The sequence below is a fragment of the Mastigoproctus giganteus genome, chromosome 2 (assembly GCF_048544385.1).
Source record: "Mastigoproctus giganteus isolate SK-2022 chromosome 2, ASM4854438v1, whole genome shotgun sequence".
NCBI classification, from domain to species: domain Eukaryota; kingdom Metazoa; phylum Arthropoda; class Arachnida; order Uropygi; family Thelyphonidae; genus Mastigoproctus; species Mastigoproctus giganteus.
In genome coordinates, this window is record NC_143576.1 from 89,050,095 (window position 1) to 89,074,428 (window position 24,334).

General features: G+C 37.2%; 1 protein-coding gene across 1 annotated transcript in view; it reads right to left on the minus strand.

Annotated features, from left to right (window-relative positions):
- Positions 1–24,334, minus strand: part of LOC150089402 (ras-related protein Rab-31-like) — a 120,013-nt gene that overhangs the window by 53,847 nt on the left and 41,832 nt on the right. The window contains exon 3 of the mRNA XM_090389968.1: positions 21,952–22,018. Coding sequence (XP_090246094.1) covers positions 21,952–22,018 — 67 coding nt within the window. The remainder of the gene's footprint in view (positions 1–21,951; positions 22,019–24,334) is intronic.

The following is a 24,334-nucleotide window of genomic DNA, read 5'->3' on the forward strand; positions in this document are numbered from 1 at the left end:
TTCGTTTTCTTTATCATGGTGCCAACTAAGAGAATAAATGACAGTGGTACTAGTAAATCTAACAAGAAAAGGAAAGCAATTGATTTGGATCAGAAAATAAAAATAATAAGGATGTATGAAAATGGTCAAAAATTAACAAGTATTGTGAGGAATTTAATTTGTCAGTGTCAACAATGAACACAATAATGAAGGACAAAGATAATGGGTGAAGGGATTGGCACCAATGAAGTCAACTATAATAACCAAGGCTATAGAATACATATCAGTTCTTACATTACAATAACATGCGTTTTTTTCATTCGACTGTTCCAAAATGACTATTCCCTAGTTTACATGATGCAGCATTTTCTATGATCCACACAGTCACTATACATAAATCCCATTGGGAATCTGAGGGATTTTCTGAAACAACACATAAGAAAGAGGCTTAAGCAAACAATGAATGTGAAGAATCTAAACATCAAGGTCATTTTCAAACAAGAGTGGAATAATCAGTGAGATAGTTAGTTATTTGGTTTTTAGGAACATTAGCAACTAAGGCCATATTGCTCCGGGATATGCGGTGGTCATTCCCTGACCTTTCCACATCCTCCATATTTGGTGGTGACGGGCTCAAACCCTGGTCTAATCAAGAAGCATGTGCCATGCACTGCTGCTCCTTCCCACCTGGCTACGGAGGCGCCGTCAGTGAGATACAAGTGCACACAGGATTGCTGGTAAAGTCAGATCAACATGCTATTAGGTATGTTCTCTAATATTTTGGTATTGCAGCGTATTTTCCTATGAGATCATTCTGTGCAACTCTGCCTCCAGAAAGTTAAATTGAGGAAGGACGGATGTCGGATAGATGTGCGGAAATTTGCCTTTGGCCAGCGGGTGGTTGGTTGGTGGAACCGACTTCCGTCACTTGTTGTTGAAGTTGATAGCCTAAACAAATTTAAGGCTCAACTGGACAGGTATTTCGAACGAACGGAGGGGTGAAATGGGAGTGGTGTGTGTTTTTTTTTTTTTTGGCTGATGCTGAATAAGCTTGCTTTCTTGCATCATATGCCTCTACTAATGCTAATGCTAATGTTACTTCCAAAATTGAGGAATGCAGAGTTTTGTAAGATACAAATTGCATTTTTTTTTTTTTTTTTTTTATAGTGACCCAACAAACACTATTAGAATTTGCAGTACTATGTATGAGTTGAAGATTGGGAAGACAAAAGATGTTTGTTGACACTGGACTTGAATTTTTGCTGATTTTAATTTTTGGGACATACCCACAAAGGAAGATAGTTCCAAAGAACTGAAATAGAAAGAATAAATGAGGATGAGGGAAAGTAGCTGGTGAGGTTGTAGTTGTACTGTGAATGGATAGCGCCTCCGTAGCCAGGTGGGAAGGAGCAGCAGTGTGTAGACCAGGATTCGAGCCCGTCACCACCAAATACGGAGGATGCAGAAAGGTCAGGGAATGACCACCGCATATTCCCGGAGCAATATGGCCTTATTGCTAATGCTCCTAAAAACCAAATAACAAACGAACAACAACTGTGAATGGATGTCCAGAGTGATTTGAAAGAAAAATGTTGAATTACAGATGCTAATTTAAAAGAACAGTATCCATAGAAATATAGATATTTCTATGGGCAACAGAAACTGAATGTCTGCAATTGAGAGTGGAAAACATTTTTAAGAGTGTCTTTAACTGCTTAGAAGAGGAGTATCACTGAATGAAAAGGAAAACCTAGTTTTCTTGATGCAAGAAAGTTACCCTCTGATGGTGTATTTTTATTATATAGATCTGATTATGGGCTACTACTTAATACTAATCAAAAGTTTCTGGTGAAAAAGTACTCTATGAGCTTAATTATAACTCTTTTACTAATGAGTAGTATTCTGAAATAATATTTGTAAAAGAATAAGAGAAGTTTACCTCAATATGATACATAGAACACTTTCATACGATACTCTCCAAAAATAACGTTACAGTAAAAATTAAATTAAAAAATCAAAATTATTACATTACAGTAAAAAATAAATGGAAAAAATTTAAAAAAACCATTGAACACAATCACCAAGCTGTTCAAAAAATCTCCCATAATTGTATGTATTGATAGGTTGATTTATAATTGTTTGCAATTTATTTTTTACTGTAATGTTATATTCGGTTTAATTTCTGGAGAGTATCATACGGAAGTGTTCTACGTATCATATTGAGGTAAACTTCTTTTATTTTTTTACAAATATTGAAATCAACCTATAGAGTACTGAGCATCATGGCTCTGGTTTATGCTATATGAATATTCCATGATGGACCATTCCAAGGTATTTTCATTTTGAATACAATTTATTATACTTACTGCATAATAATAATTTATTTTTATCTTACTGTTACTTCCTTAACTCCTTCAAACTATCCACAACTTCAGTACTTATCTGAAGCTAACACCAGTGACCTTTTAAAATTTCTTAAGTAACAGTACTCTTACTTGAGTCAAAAAAAAAGTAAAGTGCAGCCATTATCAACCCACTGCAGGGTGGAAGCCTCCTCAACAATTCATGCTGAGGGAAATGGACCATAATCTGCCACGCTGGTCCAGTGCGGGTTGGCAGATCGACCGTATTCAGCAGTCAGGGGCTTGAACCCCGGTCTACTCAAAGAGCGTGTGCTACTGCACTCCCGCTCCTGCCCACTCGGCTACGGAGGCCTCTTACTTGAGACTGTACCTCAATTCAGAATGACTTGGATTTGTTCACTCGACAATAATTAACCTATTTGTTCTTTGTGGCTGAACTGCTGATCACAGTGATAACTTATTTGTGACCTCAACAACTTTCAAATTCCATTACTGTTGACCCTTTTTAGCACAAACTGGGGTATTATGATGCCATAAGGGCTGTAACATTAATTGGTTCTCTCCTGTGTTTCACGGGTATCTAAGTTTTCTGCTAATCTGTCACTGAAGCTGTGCACCATGATTTAATTCAGTGTTTCATTAATTGTCTCCTTCAGTGGAAACAATTAATTGGTGCCTTCCTTCAAATGTAATCAAGTTTTGTGTCTTCTCGGTCTTATCTGTAGATACCGTAATAACAGTTCACTACTGAGTTAGATTTGTTTCTTGAAGGCAGACACCTATCGGATGATATTTGTCAATCAAGTCATGAATATCATCGATGTTACTGTGGAAACCTCAACAATTCCATTGTATTATTGTACACATTATGTTGGTTTCGTATTTGTATCTGTCTTTTTGCGAATGGTGGTCTGGTTATTTCTCTCAGGCTTTTTCTCTTTTTTGGGGAAATATGGATGAGCATCCATCTCTTCCTCAGCATATATCTCTAAGATTGGTTCCTCTAAGACTTCTTTTTCATATGTGTCCATGTGAACATGGACAGAGGATTTGTCTCCTGTATCTATATCTATAGCATTTGTGGTTGGTTGTGAAGAAGAAGTGTCTGGAGGAATTGTAACTGGTGTGTTGATGGCTTGACTGGAAGTTGACTGGGAATAAGTTTAGTGATGGAGTTAAGACTGAGTGAGCCCAATCAGATATAGAGATGTTGGGAGGAACTGTAATGTTGGTTTGAACTGCAGTGGTAGTGGTGGTAATAGCAGATATCTGTTTGTGTTGTTGGACAGTTGCTGCATATGAGCGTGTTCCTGTGATTGGTGAAATTTGTTTCTTTTCGTCGAGATACATAACTTTATGCTTGGTTTTGTACTTTTTTTTAATCATTTTTCTCTTTTCCATGTTTCACAATATTTGGAAAGAGCGGTGTGATTGACTTTACAGTTTGGACTTTGTAAAGATTGTGCAGAACATTCAGTATGGGCATGATCTTTAGACCCACATACTGCCTGTGAATGCCCAAATTTCTGACATTTGAAGCATCTGATAGGTTTCGGTATATACAGTCAGACATGACAGTTGGAATATGTTAACAGGAGAGACTGCTTTTACAGGGATGGGATACACTTAAATAGAAAGGGTGCAAGAATATTTACTGATGCTATCGAGGCAGTGTTAGGTGAGTCAGAAAACTGCTAGCTTGGGGGGGATACAAGGACTAATAGATTAACAGTAGCCGCTGGCAGAGGTGGAAGCGATTCTTGCACTGCTTCTATTGGAATGAGCAGCAGCCTGGAAAACAAGATGCAGGGTATTTCATAGACTGCTGGGAGTCATTGTGGTACAAGTAAACACATGGATTGTGTTAGGGTAGCTAAGAATGGGAACAGGTTTGTTTGTTTGTTGTTTAGGAGCATTAGACACTAAGGCCATATTGCCCCGAGAATATGCGGTGGTCATTCCCTGACCTTTCCGCATCCTCTGATTTTAGTGGTGACGGGCTCAAACCTCGGTCTAATCAAGAAGCATGTGTTACACACTGCTGTTCCTTCCCACCTGGCTATGGAGGCGCCATATAGGAACAGGTGCATGTAGGCTTGCGTATACACCAATTTTAGGAGTTTGGTAAATAAATTTGATGTGTTGGTCAAAATATCAGAGACGTGGTGTCACACAGATATAAGAAATGCAGAACTGTAATTTGGGGAGTGCAATGTGTACAAACAGAATAGGAAGGAAGGTGGAGTTATTCTATTAGTTAAGAAACACATAAAATCCAAATAAGTGCAGCCAGTCGACATCACTGGACAGTGCAGTGTCGAGTCAGTTTGGTGTAACATTGTCTGGTATTTGGTTTTTAGGAGCATTGGCAACTAAGGCCATATTGCTCCGGGATTGCAGTGGTCATTCCCTGACCTTTCTGCATCCTCCGTATTTGATAGTCACGGGATCAAACCCTGGTCTAGTCAAGAAGAGTGTGCTACGCAATGCTACTCCTGTCCACCTGGATATGGAAGCACCAGTTTGGTGTGACATAAGCAAAATTGAGAGCAGGAGTGTGTTATTGGCCTAATGACTCTGATGAGTATAATAAAAAACTGTACAGGGAAATAGATTGGGCCAGCAAATCAGAGAGTCTTATAATGGGGGATTTTAATTTCCTGGAAATTGTGGGTAGGTCAATCACACACTAGCAAGGCTTTTGTGGATTTATTGGATGATTGTTTTCTACATCAGCATGTTCAGGAGGCAACTAGAGGGAGTAATACTCTTGATCTGATTATCAGTAGTGATTCTTCATGCATTAAGAATCTGCAGATAAAGGAACAACTAGGTGGTAGTGATCACAGCGTGCTGAACTGGAATTTACTCAAAGAGGTAATTACCATCATTAGTAAAGGAAGGGTTTTTGCTTTCGTAAAGGTGACTACGGTGGTCTGAGACAGTATTTAAATTCTATACAGTGGGACCAACAGCAAATTCAAAATGGGAGGCATCGAAAGAATTAATCTTGGAAGCTACTAGGCTTTACATACCAACTAAGGAATATTGTTCAAGGTTTAGGCCTAAATGGATGTCAGATGAACTAATGAGACATGTGGCAGAAAAGAAAAATGCATGGGATACATATAAATTAATGGGTGACATGGAAGCCTATGATAGATATAAGCTGGTCTGTAACCATGTTACAAAGGAGATTATGCAGGCAATGGATGCAAAAAAAAAAAAACAGCACAGAGTTCTTTACCTATGTAAACTCTAGAAGGAAAGGGATGAATCAGATTGGTCCACTGGATATTGATGGTTCAACTGTTTTAATGATCCTGCTCAGGTGGCTAACAAACTAAATGAGTATTTTGCATCTACATTCACACATGAGGAGTTATTCAGTGAGGGGAATGCCAGAGGTGAATTAAACTCTGGCAGTGAACTAGAAGATTTTGTAATAACAGAGGAAAGTGGAGGAGAAATTGTTGAAGATAAACATAAAAAAGGCATCAGGGGTGGGTGGGATCTATCCAGTTATATTAAAGGAGGCAGCAAAGGAAGTAAGCAAACCCTTAGCCATAATTATGACACCTTCCTTGGACTCAGGGGAGGTACCCATGGACTGGAGTGCAAATGTAACAAGAATTCACAAAGGAGGATCAAAGGGCGACACAAGTAATTATAGACCCGTTAGTTTAACTTCTGTTCCAGGAAAATTAATGGAGGCACTGGTTAAAGAAGCACTGCAGGATCATCTAGACAAGACTTCAATTATAGCTCAGACACAGCATGGTTTTGTTAAGCGGAAGCCTTGTCTGACCAATTTTATTGGATACTATGATGTTGTCCTAAAGGAACTAGATGCAAGGAATAACATTGATATCATATATTTGGATCTTAGAAAGGCTTTTTTATACTGTTGCACATGGAAGACTGCTGCACAAATTGGAGCAGTGTGGCATTGGTGGCAAATTACTGCTATGGATAAAGTGATGGTTGAGTGGGAGAAGACAGAGAGTGGTAATCAATGGACACTGCTTTTTTTGTGGACCAATGTTATTAATGGAGTCCCTCAGGGTTCAATTATGGGTCCATTGTTGTTTTCTGTATTTATAAATGATATTGATGATGGTATATCAGGCTTAATGTCCAAGTTTGCAGACGATATGAAGGTTGGTAGGGTTGTTAAGGACACTAATGACAGTACGCTGCTGCAACAGGATCTCGAAAAGTTGAGCAGATGGGCTGAGAGGTGGCAAATGAAGTTTAACATTGACAAATGTAAAGTACTACATATGGGAAGCAGTAACCCCCAGAGTAACGTATCAACTTTGTTGTACTACACTGACAAGTGCAAAGTGTGTTAGTTGTCTGACGGTACCAGGGGGTTCCCCCATCTCCGCATTGTGTATGTTTGTGTAGCACAGAACTCTGTGAAGGTCAGAGATTTAAAAAGTGTGTGAGGAGTGGACGGATAGGTAGTGTTGTGTACCATTGTTCTTCCGACCATTTAGCTGTTGGAACCCACCGTTATTGCACTTGGCCCCAGAGAGGCAGGTCAGGTACCCAGTAGATTTTTGTACTGTGGCAGGCCCTGCCACCTAGTTTACAAAGATTTCAGTGGCAAAGGCCTATGTAAAAAAAAAATAAATAAAAAGGAGGTTAACGTTAGAATATAAAAGGCCAAGAGTAATGCAAGCATGATTTAAATTTGGATGTTATTAATTGATAAGTTGTGTGGGGGTGTACACTGCAAGATAGACAGAGTGGAGGGGGAGCTGAAGGCTGGGGGAAAAAGACAGAGGTATGGGGATGATAGAGAAGGCGACTCCAGAGAGTCAGTGAGGCAGGCCCAGGCCTCACCAGGCAGAAGAAATGGGGTGGCAGGGAGGAGGAGACAGGAACCAATCTCCTACCTCCGGCTGGGGAGGAGAGTAAAAGAAAACCAGGCTAGAGTACTCGGTTTGATCGCCAATGTGGTTTGTTGCAGAAAAGCTGCTGTTGTCTCCAGTGTCTGGGTTTTGGAGTCTTCAGTGGGATCTGGTACTGGTTGATCTTGCCTGGAAATTCAGTTGCAGATATCCGCCCGATGGAACTTAAATATTACACTGACAGTGGCAGAGAATGAAAAGGACCTGGGGTAACTGTGCAGGCAGATATAAAGTTTTCTGAGCAGTGCAGATGGTCTGCAAGAGTAGCTCATGGTGTCTTGTCAATGATATACAGGAATTTTTCTAGCAGGGATAAGGAGGTGATTATCCCCTTGTATAAGGAAAGGGTCAGGCCACATCTTGAGTACTGTATACAGGTCTGGAGGCCTCATTTTAAGAAGGATGTAGAGCTGTTGGAACGTGTACAGAGAAGGGCAACAAAATTAGTGAATGGAACGAAAGGTTGCTCTTACGAAGAAAGGCTTAAGTTTTGTAGATTAGTGTCTGGAGACTTGGCACCTGTGAGGTGTATAAAGCTTTGAATGGTTTGGGCATGCTCAATGCTGATGGGATTATTCCTTTTGCTCAGAATAATCACCTGAGAGGGCATAAATTCAAATTGAGGAAAGACAGTTGTAGGATAGATGTGCGGAAGTTTGCCTATAGCCAGCGGTAGTTGATTGGTGGAACAGACTTCCATCTTTTTGTTGTGGAAGTTGATAGCCTAAATAAATTTAAGGCTGAGTTGGACAGGTATTTGGAACGAGCGGAAGGGTAAAATGAGAGTGGTTTTTTTGGCTGATGCTGCATAAGCTTGCTTTTTAGCATCATATGTTAATACTCTACTAATGCTAATATCCGGCCTTTACAGAAGTTGGTGGATTTGGCAAATCAAATATTAGTATTATGTTTCTAGTTGGAAGTAATGAGCCATTCCTTTTAATTAGGATTCTCTTGGCCTGAATTACATTTTGGACTGAGAGTTCCTGTTTAATTTCTTCGTCAGTTACGTGCTGAAGGTATACCATTCAGTTATAACTCCTTTTGAGTAGTTTAAGGTGGCACACTTCTATGGGAGTTCCTCCAAGTGTTTTTAATTTAAGTCATTTATCAGAGTGCTTGTATTTATTGTTTCAACAAGCAAGTCACCTGATTTTAGTAAGCGAACCATTTTCGGTGAGCCAGCAGCATTCTCTAAACATTTCTGGATCAGAAAAGGAGAGAGCTTGCTGACTGGCTGGTCAGTCAATGAATGGATTATAAGGAAGTGAGGCCAGATATTCTGGTCTGTATCCTTCTTGTCTTTTAGCATAGGAAGGGTTATGATCTTCCTGCTCTCTGGAATGTTATGGGATATTCATCTTGCAAGAGTCAGTGTTGGTATGATCCATATTGCTCCTTTCAGCCCTTGGTAGATTAACTTTTCTGCCAAGGGGAGGCAGGAGCAGTGCCAGGTGTGACCAAGGAAAGTAGTGGGTGTTAGTAATAAACTAGAAAAATAAAAAAATGTGGCTTTCCCTTCTTGCTTTGTACAGCAACTTTTGTAACAAGAGCTGATGAAATAAATTATTTATTAACGACAAGAACGTAGGAGAACTGGAAATTGCATTGATAGCACAGAGAAATCGCTTGCCACTCAGGGCGATAGCACATGGATGATTGGGTGGAAGATAAATGGAAACAAGCATTAAAGCTGGGATTCTGCCTCTTGTTCAGAATAATCACCTGAGTGAGCATAAATTCAAATTGAGGAAAGACAATGTAGGATAGATGTGCGGAAATTTGCCTTTAGCTAGCAGGTAGTTGGTTGGTGAAACAGACTTCCATCCCTTGTTGTGGAAGTTGATAGCCTAAATAAATTTAAGGCTCAGCTGGACAGGTATTTTGAACGAACAGAGGGGTGAAGTGGAAGGTTTTTTTTTTTTTTTTTCTGGCTGATGTTGCATAAGCTTGCTCTCTTGCATCATATGCCTTTGCTAATGCTAAAAGCAATGCCAATCATTATATGAGTTGTAACGGCTTCTAAGGAGGTTTGAAGAGCAAGTTGCTTACAAGGAACTCTTGAGTCTATAAGTATGGTCACTTTGTCATGAGCACTTTTTGTAAGAACTGTTTTGCTGAAATAGAGTGTAATATTTAACTGAAACAGATACTTGAGGTATTAGATTTGTCTCTTGTAGGCAGATACCCACAGGATGTTAATGGTGAATTAACTCTTATATATCACCCATGTTGCTGCAAAAGCCTCTGCAATTCCATTGAACTATGTTGTTCATTGTGTAGGTTTAGAATTAGAGTCTAATCTGACTGTTTTTTAGAGTTTCTCTGCTTGTCATGATCAATTCTTGTTTTGTCCTTTTTTGGGGATAATGGATGTGTGTCCACATCGCCTTCTGCATAAAGATCTAGAATGGATTCATCATAAGTACACTGCTCCCTAGATATAACACCATCGTTTATACTGAGGTTTCGGATATACCGCAGGTCTTATTGCCTAGCACTTCAGCAGGCTTCCCCACTCAAATGACTCAGTGTTTGCAGGAGAGGGAAAAAGCAGGGGTTCTCAGAAATCCCAGGGACTTTTATCCTCCCATTGAGTTAAGAAGCAAAAAAGGATGTTTATCGAACAAAGAAATTCCTGCTCGGTTCGAGTTTTATTCTTGAGATGGTATCCTGTCCCACCTTACCCTTTCCTTGAGTGGCAGGATTTGCTAACCTTCTTCAAGGTCACTAACCACTACACCCATAGCTTGAATCATGCGATTTGCTTATCTCCTCCAACACAAAAGAATGGTTTTCCCGAAAATGAGTCAGATGGGAGCAGCGTATTCAAACAATGAGGTTATTTTAGCCTCTGCAGTTGGTATCGATCGTCTTTCTTTGTGTAAGGGCGTCACTGCAAAAAAAAAAGGCGATCCATAGTTCGAGACCTATCTATGCTGGTTTGTGTTTTTTGTGACTGTTCATTCAGTATGTATCGGTGATTTTTTTACATTTTTTCGAGATATACAGATATAGTTCATAATAAATTAAAATTGATTTCAGGGGTTAGCAAATGTTAATAAAAGAAAGTCTTACACCATCAAGGAAAAGTTGACTGTAATCGAACGTATAAAGAGTGGTGTCTCGAAAGCACAAATAATACGGGAGTTGGTATTCGGAGGGAACAATAAGAGGATGAATTGCAGAAGAAGGAAGACTACATTCCTTCTTGGAGAAGTTGGACAAAACCCCAGGACTGGAAAGGAAGAAAACGAGGCAGTGGATGACTGGTTTATACACGTGGTTCGTTCCGAATTTCCACTGTCAGGTCCCATTCTGAAGATGCAAGTGGAGAAATTTTTTCAAGACTTAAAGCTTGATGGCGAATTCTCTGCCAGTGATGCATGGCTATGGCATTGGGAAATAACAATTAGGCATGGTGCAAAACAATTTATTAGTAACTTAAAATTTACGTGTGAAGGTTTCTGTGATGAGTCAGCACTGTTACCAACGAAACCTTTGGATTTACAATCAGCTCTGAACAAAGCTGGAATGAAGCCAAGTAAGGATGGTGTCACTCTATTGTTGTGCTTGAATAAAACAGGAACCCATAAGCTGCCTCCCGTGGTAATCGGGAAAAGTAAGAATCTTCGCTGTTTTAAATCCATCAACTGAAAACATCTCCCTGTAGAATACATGAGCTGATCTAAAGCATGGATGACTGCAAATTTATTTTTGATCTGGTTCCACGAAAAGTTTGTACCATCAGTGCAACGGCATTTGAGAAAAATATGCATCGAACCAAAAGCATTACTGTTTTTAGATAACTGTCCAGCACACCCACCTGCTGACAGTCTCATATCCAAAGATGGGAAGATTTGGGCCATGTATTTATCAAATAATACCACAGCATTAATCCAGTCTCTTGATCAAGGAATCGGTTATAATTTTAAGGTAAATTACAGATGCGAGCTACTTTTACCTTTGCTGTCCTCTAATCGCGATGTTCCTGAATTTCTAAAGATGTTAAATTTAAATGAAGTAGCATACAAAATTGGTCTTGCTTGGGAGAGTATTTTAGAAGATACAATTCAAAATTGTTGGAGAAAAAGTGGTTTTCTGAGAACTGCTGATGGAGAGAATCAAACTGTGACCGATAAAGAGGAAAACAGTGGACAAATTACTATACATTGTGATATACAGGCAGTTAGAGATACCGTTGAGGAAAGGAACTCACAGAGAATAAGATCGATTAATGGGTTGATATTCACAAAGAAGAATTAGTGTGTCACTTATTAACTGACGAAAACATTGTTGAAAGCATCACCAACGAGAAAAGGACAGATGGAAGTGATGGGGAAATGAAAGAACTAGAGGAGCAGCCTGTCGAAGTTCCCAATGTCTCATGAAGGGTTAGAGGCACAGCAAGTAAAGATTTTGCAATTAGTGTCTTTAAAAAATATGATCTTGCAAAAATGATTCTCCCATAAAAAGCAACAAAAAATTACGGACTTTTTAAAGAAGTGATCAAATAAATTCCTTGAATTTTTTATAATTATCTATGGCTACATTTTTTTTTGTGAAAATAAATAATTTTTGAAAAATTTGTTTGTTCACACATTAGCATTAACTCTTCTCAAGTGGATTTTTTTGGTCTGCAGATGGGATTAAATAAAATTAATGTATGGAATAGAGCACAGTAAATATCGCAAATATGGCCAGATTTCATTTGCATATATATTCAGAGTCCGTTCGTGGTGAAAATCAATGAATTGGAGAAAATTTGTAGGCATCGGTTATAGCGTGGGTCACAACCTGCCCCCCAAAACCCCATGGTATAACCAGGGAGTGATGTATTATCCTCTGCAATATGCATAGCTGTGGTATCAGTTGGTTTCTTTCTACCATAAACAAAGCTGACTGAGCAGTAGATGGTATCGAGATTGAAGTATTGTTTGTTCTATCTACAGTTTGTTGATTGTGATGCAGTGACAGCAGTGATCAAACAAATTTGTAAATTGACACTTTTGGGGAAATTGATGTATCTGTTTGAGTTAACTGTATGGTATCTTTGAGATGCTTGAGCATATGTATAGTTAGGCATGTTTTGTAGCAGATGTTTTCTCACTTCTGGGTATGAGACTTCGTTCTCTACTTTGTACGTCTGGATTTTTTTTCTCCAGCTTCCATTGCTCACAGGATTTGGAAAAGGCTGGATGGTTCCTTTGCAGTTTGGAAATTTTGATGATTCAGCATTGCAATCAGTATGAATATGCTACTTTGGATCTGCAGTTTGAGCACAATCTTTTCGGCACCATATAGGGACAGATTCAGCAGTTTAGGTATCTGGTTTTTACTGATGAAGGAAGGTTTGGTGTATAAAAAGTAAGAATGATGCTATGAGTAGGAACAAATTCTCCATCTTTCTTTAACATTATTCTAACAAAATGTATACATTTGCATAAGTTACTTTTTGGTCTTTGAGTTCTTGAACAATCTCCTCCTCTGTGATGTTTAAAAGGCTCTATTCAGAAATGACATCTTAGGAGGTGTTGAGGGTAGCATTAAGAGATACCTTAGTAGGGACTCCATGAAATGATTTAAGTTTCAGGAGAGATTCAATGTTTTTGGTTGATGGTTTCTGCTAATAGGTCACCAGATTTGCGTCTTACCATTTTTAGTGATCTGGCTACACTTTCTAAACATTTTTGAATATAAAAAGGAGACTGATTCATTAGTGAATGCTGTATAGTGTGCAAATGCGGCATTCATAGCGTGACTGCAGTATAGCACTTTGATAGTGCACTCTTTTTTACTAAGTAACTCTCCTTTTAGCTAACTATTTAGCAACCTTTTTGTCACCAAAAAAGGTTGCTAAATAGTTAGTTAATAATTCTATAATGGTCATTTATAAATTTTGCGACGAGAAGTAATTTTTAACAATTTTCAAAGCTGGAGTTGTCCAGACAAGGAGGTACTCAGAGAGCCAGTATTGTAGTGGTGGGGAGTCTTGCACGGACCTCACCTGCCAGTTGCTTCTCCCACCCTTGTCATTCACAACAACTGTAAAGACTCAAATAGACAACGTTTTTGTTAGTTCCTCAGTTTTAGGCCAAGCCAGGGTACTAGAAACTTTTTTCAGTTACCATAAAGCTCTCTATTTGAGATACTACACTAATGACCATTCGTGACTACAGACCAATCATCCTGAGTGCCTGGTACTCAGTAGTTGACCAATTTCTTTAAAATTTTAGCCAATTTTGTGTTCTGAGCACGCAAGAGTAGTTTTTTAAAAGATTTAGCCAATTTTGGCACACACCCTTAAAAAGGTTTGCCACCCCTGTCCTAGAACTTGAAAACCAAAGAATGCAAGATGAGGTTGAAGAAATGCTAATTCTGCAGTTGCAAAAACTAATAACAACCAAGAACACATCAGAAGCTTTTACCCATTTAGAAGCTGCAATGGTGATTTTTGCTGAGAAGATGAGACTTATAATGGTGCAGCAGAGTTAACAGGGACAAAACAAAAGTATATGCACATGTTACTAGCTAGTTGTACAAAGAGAAGTACAGTACGTAAATGTCAACAGATTTGATTTAAACAATCTCAACCACCTACAGCAGAAGAGGTTTCACTGTCTGTGACTGATCAAGATAAACAACAATGTTCATTCTTTGTTATTCTATGATTCCTTTCTTTTGTGGTTATGGGCCTAATGGGGATGGTTATATATTAATTAAGCCAATGATCCATGAAGTTTCAATCTTCACTTAATTTTACACTGTTATATAGCTAGATTGTTTTTATTATAATGGTTATGCAAAATAGGTAAGTTTACTTGTATTATATAATAGCAACTGTTATACAGTGCAACCTTAATATAACACAGGTGTCAGGTAACAATTTTAATATCATGTTAAAAGTGAAGCCCATTACAGCAAAAAAAAATTTTTATCACTTTTTTCATAAATACAATTTATTTACTAATGTTTTATGAACATACAGACTAAAACAAAGTATTAGGGATTATATCATTTCCTTTATTTTCTACTAAAACAAAATGCTTTTATGGACTTGCATTTTTATCTGTTTTGAAACAATCTTGTAACTTATTTTGCCAGAGCTGATGACAGCATTTTTTAGTATATAATTCTTAATAGTGATCAGATTGCAATAAATGAAGGTGTTCTAACCATGCCATCACCTCATTAATGTTTACAAACACTTTGTTAATTTCTGGTGTTTTTTGCTTACAAGAGTCATCCACATTATCTTTGAGTCACTGGCCTGTTTGTTGAATTTCTTCCTCACACAGCTAACATATAACTGGAGGTTCTGCAGCCAGGTAATTTGCTCCAAGTATGTTACAAGCAAACTTTACTTCTTGTTCTTCAAATACTGCTAATTTAAGGTTATTAGTCATATCATCTTTTCCAGCATTTTTCAACTGCTGTTGAGCTTACTTTCTCCCATGGTAATCCAGTATTGTATGCAACATCTTTTTGTGTTAATGTTTTCTGCAATTATAGAACTTGACTTTCTGAGCTCACAACAATAGTAGGCTTTGAAGTCTCAAATAATGCCTTGATCCATGGGCTGAATTAGTGCAGTTGTGTTCCTTGGCAGAAACATAACTCTAATCTTGCCATCTTTTGATTTCAGGACATCAGCCGAAGGATAAGCTGGGCAGTGATCCGACAGTAACAGACTTTTCTTTAAGTGAGAGTTTGGCACAAACTTACTTTCTTTCAAACCATGAAGCAAAATATCACTTGTCATCCAAGCTTTGGAGCTATTTTTATAAATCACAGGTAGAGATTTCATGTTGATGTGTTTAAAACACTGGAGACTTCAACTTTTACCAATGCACAATGGCTTTAGCTTATGATTTCTAGTCTTGTTTGTGTACTGTAACAGAGCAATGCCTGCTTTGTTAGGTGCTTTTTTAATATCCAATGACTTGTCGGAGAGAAGTTTATAAAACAGTGGTTTCACACAGTTGTACAACTGTTCATCTGTACAATCATCATCTTGAATCACATTATGCAGAAATTCCAGAAATGTTGCCAAATTCAGATCTGCCTACAAGAATAACCTGGGATATCCCACGATGAGCCTTCCATCTCCAAAGCCCCTTCAGAAGCTTTAAATGTGTGATCATCTCCATCAAGTAGCTTATGAAATTTAAGTACCTATGTAATTTATGTGCTTTCAAAATTACCCCATTAATCGGTACTCCTTCGCTATGCTTCTGTAGAAATCACTTGTGTAAGCATTGGTCCACATCACTGTTTTCACAGTCTAGTTTTCTTTCTTTGGAGGCTACTTCATTTTTAATGGCGTCTATGAATGAATGCAATTTTCTTCCTCTTTAATCCAACCACAGATTGTTTCTTCTAGAATTCCACACTTTCAAAATATACCACATTTTGTTTTGCCATTCTTAACTCTTGATAATCTTTAACTTTTATTCAGCTGTAAATTTTTTCTTTTGGTGGCCATTACTTCAGTTCTACTGATTTTGCCATGTTATTATTATTAGCCATATGGTGCAAGGAAGCCTGAGACTTATGCTGCACCAGCCAAAAAAAATTCCAAGTTACCCTGAGGGAGAGAGAGAGGGAGAAGGGAATCACCAAGAAATAGAAAAATGATGATATCCAGCTCAGTACCCTGGGTGTGCCAAGCCCATACCCACCAGATGTGTTTTTTTTTTCCTTTCAGAAAACTAAATCAAAGCCCAACTGTTTGGCCTATCATAATGCCAAAGTGAAGTCAAGAAATTTGTTCATAAATCACTTGTCAGTTCATGTATATTTTTATCTAGTTTAGCCCTTAACAGTTTTTGCTATCCCAAGTGTAACCTCTAGATGAAGAAAGGATGGCATGTGCTATTGTTTACAAAAATTTACTTTGTAACTAATGTAATGCACTTGGTGAATGGTAGCCGTATTCCCATCCAGAGGTAGCTGTTTGTATATAGCATTCCACTGATATACTCTTTTATTGCAACTCTAGCTGAGAGGATAAACTGGGTGTCTACAGTAATTAGTCTGTGACAAGTCCTGTTGTTTACAAAAATTACACTCCAAGTGAATACCGAATATATCGAAGCAAATATAGTCACTTTAGCTAATTTCCCCCTCTTGGAAATACAGGGTGGCCAAAAAAATAACTTTACAACTTATAATGGCCACCATTTTGGTTTGGTTCAAACGTGACAGTGCATATTTGTTATGGAGCGCTTAAAGATTCAACAACATGTGCTTATTATTAAAACGTAATAAGAAAATCAAAGTCACCGTTACTGACGGTGACCCTCACCGTCAGTAACGGTGACCCTCAGATAATTGCGTCCAATTCTTGACAGAAACAACACACCTTCCAAACACTGGCCTCTTTTACTCGTTTAGTGGCTAATTTCAAGGAAAACGGTGCTGTGGCAGATAGCCAAGGTCAGGCTGCATTAGAAGTGCATGTTCAGTGGAGAATATTGAAAGTATAGCTGAAGAACCAACGATGTCCTCAAGGCAATGTTCCCAACAAATTGGAATTTCGTGGTCATCTCTGCAGAATATTCTCAAAAAAGATTTGCATATGTATCCATATAAGATACAGTTAATTCAAGAACTTCAGCCTGAAGACCATGAATGCAGTCGCAACTACAGTAATTCAATCTTACTTGTCTCTCATGAAGACCTGAATTTTTATGAGAAAATCATAATGAGCGATGAAGCCCATTTCGACCTCAGTGGTTATATTAACAAACAAAATAGCCGCTATTAGGGCACTGAAAATCCACAAGTGATTCATCAGCAACCATCCTCGCAGAGTGACAGTGTGGTGTGGAATTTGGTCAGGAGGTGTTATTGGATCTTATTTTTTCGTAGAAGCTGCGGGTAATGCTGTAACTGTGAACGGTGACCACTACCGTGCCACAATTGAGAACTTTCTGTCAGAAATTGGATGAACTGAGTTTGCAAAACGTGGTTTCAGCACGATGGTGCTACATGTCACACAGTACGAGCCACAATCGAAATTTTGAAGAGAATGTTTCCACACTGATTAATCTCCAAAGGTGGTGCATCGACTGGCTGCCAAGATCACCAGATTTAACTGCTGGAGACTTTTTTCTGTGGGGTTATCTTAAAGGACGTGTCTATGCCAACGTCAATTGAACAACTAAAGAACAATATTCGAGCAGCAATAGTTGAAATATCGCCTGAAATTTGTGTAAACATTATGAGAAATGCTCTTGAAAAAGCTCGCATTTGTGTGACAGCAAGAGGTGGCCATTTGGCCGACATTATATTCCACAAATAATTGCAAGGTCCAAATAAAGCATTTATGTTAAAATATTTATTGTTTTGTCTTTATTATAGGAATTATTTGAAATGAAAGTTGTAGAGTTAATTTTTGGCCACCTTGTAGATATACAATATTCACTTTTTCCAGTTTCCAATATGAAATTGCTAGTTCTTTGAACATTACTTTTTTTCCATAATTCATTTGGGGAACATGATCATACTTATGGTATATCCAAAAGTGCAGTATGAAGAGAAGATGCATGCTATATCAAGGTTGCACTTAATTTAAAATTTACTACTATAATTGTTTTTCAAGAATTGTGCATATTATTATAACATATGAAAAATCTGAAATTCACTTTACTCATTTTAGAGGAATCTAACCCTGCTGTTAACTTAAGTGAGGTATGCATGTACATTAAACAATACTTGTAATGAACACATGGTATTCCAGAAAATATAGAATCAAGGCAAATCTCAGAAAGTAAAAAGGTCAAGTGTAATCAGTTGTTTGGTTTAAAAACAAATAGTGGAGAATTCACTTTTTTGACACAACTAAATCTACCCAAAACAAGGATGGTGCAACATGGCGTTTGTTGCTAATGCTCTATAGGAATAGCAACCTCCCAACCAAAACATATTTAATCCTTGAAGTATCTTTCAACAAAAGAAATTTTTACTTTTTTAGCAATGTTCAAAATTTCTTTGTGATATCTATTTGCAAGCCAAACTAGAGAATATTAATTTCAGTTTCTTTATTTATGAAATTTATTATTTGTGCTTAAATTTCACTAATACCAGTTTCAAAAACTGTATTTAAATTTAAAGTGGCCATTGGGTAAATCGATTTCACATATTCAGTGTACAACACTGTTGACAGATTTCTGATTTCTTGCTCTTTCTTTAAGATGGAAGTGTGACCAAAGGTGGTTTTTATTTGGGTTATTTCTATTTATATTAGCAGAGAAAACTATCTCAATTACTGTGCCTGATTGACAACTGATATTAATGAGAAAAGAAAACTTTGATGATTTATCACATCAAAATTACATTTAGGCTGCTCCACAACAATTCTGCAAGATAAAAATTACTCTACTGGATTTAAAGTATTTGTTCAGAAAATTCTTTCAGTGGTGTATATAATGAATAATCCCTTATTAAAGATGAGAGATTATTTATTATGACTTAGATTTATTATTAATATCATAGTTTAATAATATTAATTACTTATACAGTAATTATAGCGATCTTTTTAAACATCCCAGCACATTAAATGACCTATGTGGTATGCTCCAGTTGATTTCCCATTAACCTACTGCTATTTTACATTCATTAAAATTACCTTGAAAGAAATTCTCTATAATACCCAAAAATTTTCTCTGCTCTATCTTGTTTTTTACTTTTTTTTTATTATGGTATTTGCATTTCAAAACGAAAAAATGCTAATTTATTGAAGCTAATGACAAGCTTGAAGGCTTGTGAGAAATCACTCATTCTTGACTTCCTCTGTCCATTGGCAAAATGAAATTAACTTTGACTAGAAGTTCATTTCATTTTACAAGCTCTAGATAATGGCATCCATTTTAAGACTAGCATCACTGAACAGTTTAACATTCCTAAAATATTGAAAGCTTACAGAAATCTCCTGCACTGGGAGGATCAGAGCATGAAAGGTGGAGTAGCTAATAATGATGTGTGCAAAAAACATTCCTATATACAGAAATCTTAAATTTTAATGCATATTGGACATTAAGTCTTCCTGTGGATGGTTACAGAAATTTAAGATTTATCTTTGGCTATTTTCAAAAAAAAAAAAAAAAAGAACACTGAACACAAAGCTTCAGTGTTCAAAAAAAGGAATGGAAGGAGAATCATTTAAAAATGTTTTGTGTATGTACAACCAGAACATCTTCAGTGCTTATGAAGCAGGACTTTTAAGTTGCTACTGGATAAAATTCTTACATTTAAAGATGAGAGATATAGTGTTGGGGAGGGGGGTAGGCAAAATCAATTACGATTCTCCTAGTGACAAACATGTCTGGCACAGAGATGCTTTCTCTTAAATCATTGGGAAAGCCCATAAGACTGCTTTAAAGGTTTGAAAATGATGCCAACTATGTATCGAGCAAACCGACAGGATCTAGGATGCCATCAAAAATCTACAAAGAATGGATCAGAGATTTAGCCTGCAAGATGGGCAGGGAGAATAGAATTTTCTGTTTGAAAATAACTACACCCCTCATTATCAAGTGAATGGCCTACATGTGTTCACTGTTGAGTACCTGCCACCTGGTGCCTCCATAGCCAGGTAGGCAGGAGCAGCAGTGCATAGCACACACTTCTTGATTAGACCACCAAATACGGAGGATGCAGAAAGGTCAGGGAATGACCACCACATATCCCTGGAGCAATATGGCCTTAGTTGCTAATGCTCCTAAAAACCAAATAACAAACAAACGTGCCACCTAATATGACATTAATTCTTCAGCCACTTAATCGAGATGTAATCCATATAAAAACTATCCAAGAATGTCATTAAACAAAATTAGCATAAGTAGAGGCATACGATGCAAGAAAGCAAGCTACAGCATCAACCAAAAAAAAAAAAAAACACCTTCCATTCATTCCAAATGCCTGTCCAGCTCAGCCTTAAATTTATTTAGGCTATTAGCTTCCACAACAAAAGATTGAAGCCTGTTCCACTAATCAACTACCTGCTGGCTAAAGGCAAATTTCTGCACAGCTATTCTACAACTATATTTCCTCAATTTGAAACTGTGCCTCCTCGGGTACTTAGTCTGAGCCAGAGGAAGAATCCCATCAGCATTCAGCTTGCTCAATCCATTCAAGGCCTTATACACCTTGCAGGTGCCTACTTTCCAGGTGCTGCAATTTGCAGAACTTAAGCCTTTCTTGGTAAGAGCACCCCTTTGTTCCCCTCACTAATCTTGTTGCCCTTCTTTGTACTCATTCTAGCAACTCTGCATCCTTCCTAAAATGAGGCCTCCAGACCTGTACACAGTACTCTAGGTGTGGCCTGACCATTGCCTTGTAAAATGGGAATAATCACCTCCCTGTCCCTACTAGCAAAATTCCTATATATCATTGACAAGACTCCATGACCTGCCGTGGCAACCAGTCTGTACTGCTCATCAAACTTCATATTTGACTGCACAATTACCACCAGGTCTTTTTCACTTTCCACTTCCCTGAGTGTAGTACCACACAGTTGGTATGTTTCTCTTCGGTTATTGCTACCCATATGCAGTACTTTGCATTTGTCGGCGTTAAACTTCAGTTGCCACTTCTCAGCCCATTTTCCCAACTTATCTAGATCCATTTGGAGTAGCATACTGTCGTTAACAGCCTTGCCAATTTTTGTATCATCTGAAACTTGTACATTAAACCTAATATCATTGATAAATACTGAAAACAACAATGGGCCCAACAACGAAACATGGGGAACTCCACTAATAACATTTGTCCACGAAAGCGGTGTCCATTGATTACCACTCAACCTACCCTTAATGTCATACCTCTCCAATTTGTACAGTAGTCTTCCATGTGCAACGGTATTAAAATTGTACTGCAGACAACATATTTGTGTTTAAACACAGAACAAAATGTGATCACTATCTGCTTTAAGTATGCTGGACTTTGAATGAAGCCTTGCATGCTTCTTTCTCAATTAATCATATGGAAGAGTGTGATAATAGTAAAGAAATTTTAGAGGATGTGTCATTGCTTAAACTTAAGAGGGAACTGCATTTTGAAGACTATATCAAAGTGTATGTGGGATATAAGTGTTTGTGAATATACCTAAATGAAGAGCAATTCATTACAAACACAGTGGAAACTAAAATTTGTAGTGATGAAGAAGAGGAACTTACTGTGGTTGAGTAAGAAGTTGCAGGATGCTCATCAAGGATTAGAACTTTTATGGTTTTTTTTTTTTTTTTTCAGTACAGCCTAACTGTTTTCATGCACCTCTTCATAATTCTCTTTTAAAACATATTCTATCACTGAAACAATGCATCATAGCAGATTATTTTACAGTCCGAAATAAATTCCCCTGTCAGTCTTAGGCCTTGATATATATGTACACATCATAGATATACTTTTTACAGTAATTAGTGTACATAAGTAATTTATAAATTAAGGTTACTATATCATAAAATCAGTGCAAAATGTACAATCTTCATTTTCTTACTTAAAACCAGTACATATTCTGAATTAGATTATACCATGTTATATCAGTCAAACTCTTCTTTATTATTTTTGCTGATTTTGTAAATTATTGATATATGACTGTTTTTCTCATTCCCTGGGGGGGGGGGAGTTACTAATAAAGAGCTTCAACTGTATTTATTAAATATTACAGATAAAAATAGTTTCCATACCAAACTTCTAAATCGTTCCTGCCCTGCAGTATCCCATATATGAACTTTAACTTCTTGGTTAAATTTCCTAGTAAAACAATAAAGCTAATTTTAATATAATAATATATTATTGTTAAAAGTGGTAAAAAATGATGCATAGAAGCAAGCTTGTACAGCAACCTGCTCCCCCCAAAAAACTACCCACTTCCAAAATATGATGTCCCATTTGTTCTAATGAAAAAAATTACTCCCTAGCTAACAGCAAATTTTCAGATATATAACAAGTAACTATACTTTTCCAATTTACACTGATGTCCCATTGTGTGTGCAACACAAGAAAAAGTAAGGGTGCCAGCAGCAGCATTCAGCTTACTCAATCCATTTAAAGCCTTAAAACCCTTTTTTTTTTATTTCAAGAATTAACACATGCAGGAAGATCGCAATTACAACACATGAAGTTAAGCAAATAAATAAAATATTAAAAAATTTAAGGCAGAAAGTCTGAAATTATGTAAAATAATTGAAAATTTACATTATTTAGTGCAATTGCATTGTCTGGGATGTAAAATTACTTACTGCAATTTTAAGTTTATACACTAAGCATCATTATAATAACATCTCATATTGTGAGATCCTGTATATAAAGTAACAAACAGACTTCTCTAATTGAGAAGTCTATTTGTTACTTATTCTTAGTTGAATACCAGCACCATTTCTAAGCTATCCGGCCTACTCACCCACTGATAGCAGGCCATATAGCTTCGAAACAGTGCCATCTGGGTGGTGGTACTCATGGGAATAAGTTTTATCTGAAGTATAAGAGGAATTTCACAATATGAGATGGTATAATAATGATGCCTAATATACAAACTTTGGTTTGTCTTAAAATTCAACTATGTAGTAATGATATACTTACACTTTTTAGTGCATACAAGTAAATCCAAAATGTAATGTATATTTGAAATATTAAAATCAACATAAAACAATACTGTAAAGGTTCAATGTATAATTAATATTGTGGGTAAAATATTATACAGTCCCCTTATAGATGCCTAGATCCCAGACATTGCAATTTGCACAATTCAGTTCTTTCTTGTTAAGAGTACTCCTTTGTGCCTCTGACTAAGCTTTTTGCTTTTCTCTGTACCTGCTTCAATCACTCTACATGCCTCCAAAAATATATGCAATACTCAAGGTTCAGCCTAACCATTGTCTTATATGACTAGATAATCCCCTGCTGGCAAAATTCTTGTATATCCCCCATAAGCTCTCCTAGCAGCCTGTCTGCACTGTTCAAAGATCCACACGTCGGACTGTACAATTACCCATAAGTAACTGTTCAGTCTCCGCTACCCTGATTACTGCACTAAACTTAAAACTTAATTGCCATTTTTCAGCCCATCTGCCTGATTTACAGAGGTCTTTTTGGAGTAACATATCCTGCTGACTGTCATTAACCACCTTGCAAACCTTTGTATCACCATAAACTTGATATGCCTTCATTCGTATTGTTAAGAAATGTTCATAACAGTAAAGGGTCCAGCACAAAACTGAAGGACTTCACTAATAAACAAAAAATTAAAATTATTTTTTGCCTTACAATTCCTTTGTAACTAATCAGATTGGGTAGACAAGTTCTCCCCAAATTCTCAAACTTAACAAATCCATGCTGTGGTTACCATAACCATTCCTGTGAAACTAATCCTATATTACTTATTTACCCACTGATTCCATTATTTTCTCGTAGCAAAGATGTTAAGTTTACATGTCTGTACTACTCATATTGCCCTCTGATCCTCCTTTATGAATAGGAGAGATATTTGCACATCTCCTGTCTGTAGGGACTTCCCCTTCCCCTGAATTATAGGAGGCTGTCATATTTATGACTAAGTGTTTGCTTACCTCTTTTGCAGATTCTTTTTTTTATTATTAAACTGCCTTCATATGATCTGTTTTATGGCACAGTAACAAAGGAAATGGATGTAAAAATTATTTAGACATTATATACTTGGATAATTTCAGAAAAACTTTTGATACTGTTGCACAAGAGACTGCTGTACAAACTAGAGTAGTGTAGCATTAAGGACAAGTTACTGCTATGGAGTAGCCATATGGTTCAGTGCTGGGTCGATTGTTGTTTCTTGTATTAAGATGCATTTAGGGCTAAAGCCTCAAGGTTCGAGCAAATTTCGACTATGTATATATTAAGTGCAACAGCGTCATTAATACACAGCCATTTCTGAATAAACAGAATATTTATAAGGTGGCATCGTTTTAAGTTATATCTCATATTGTGAATACCTTCACAACGAGTTTCCATGATATTGCACTACTTCAAATAAGTAACGCTTCACCTAAGGAGAAGACTAATGTTACTTATTCTCAGATAGGTACCACCACCCAG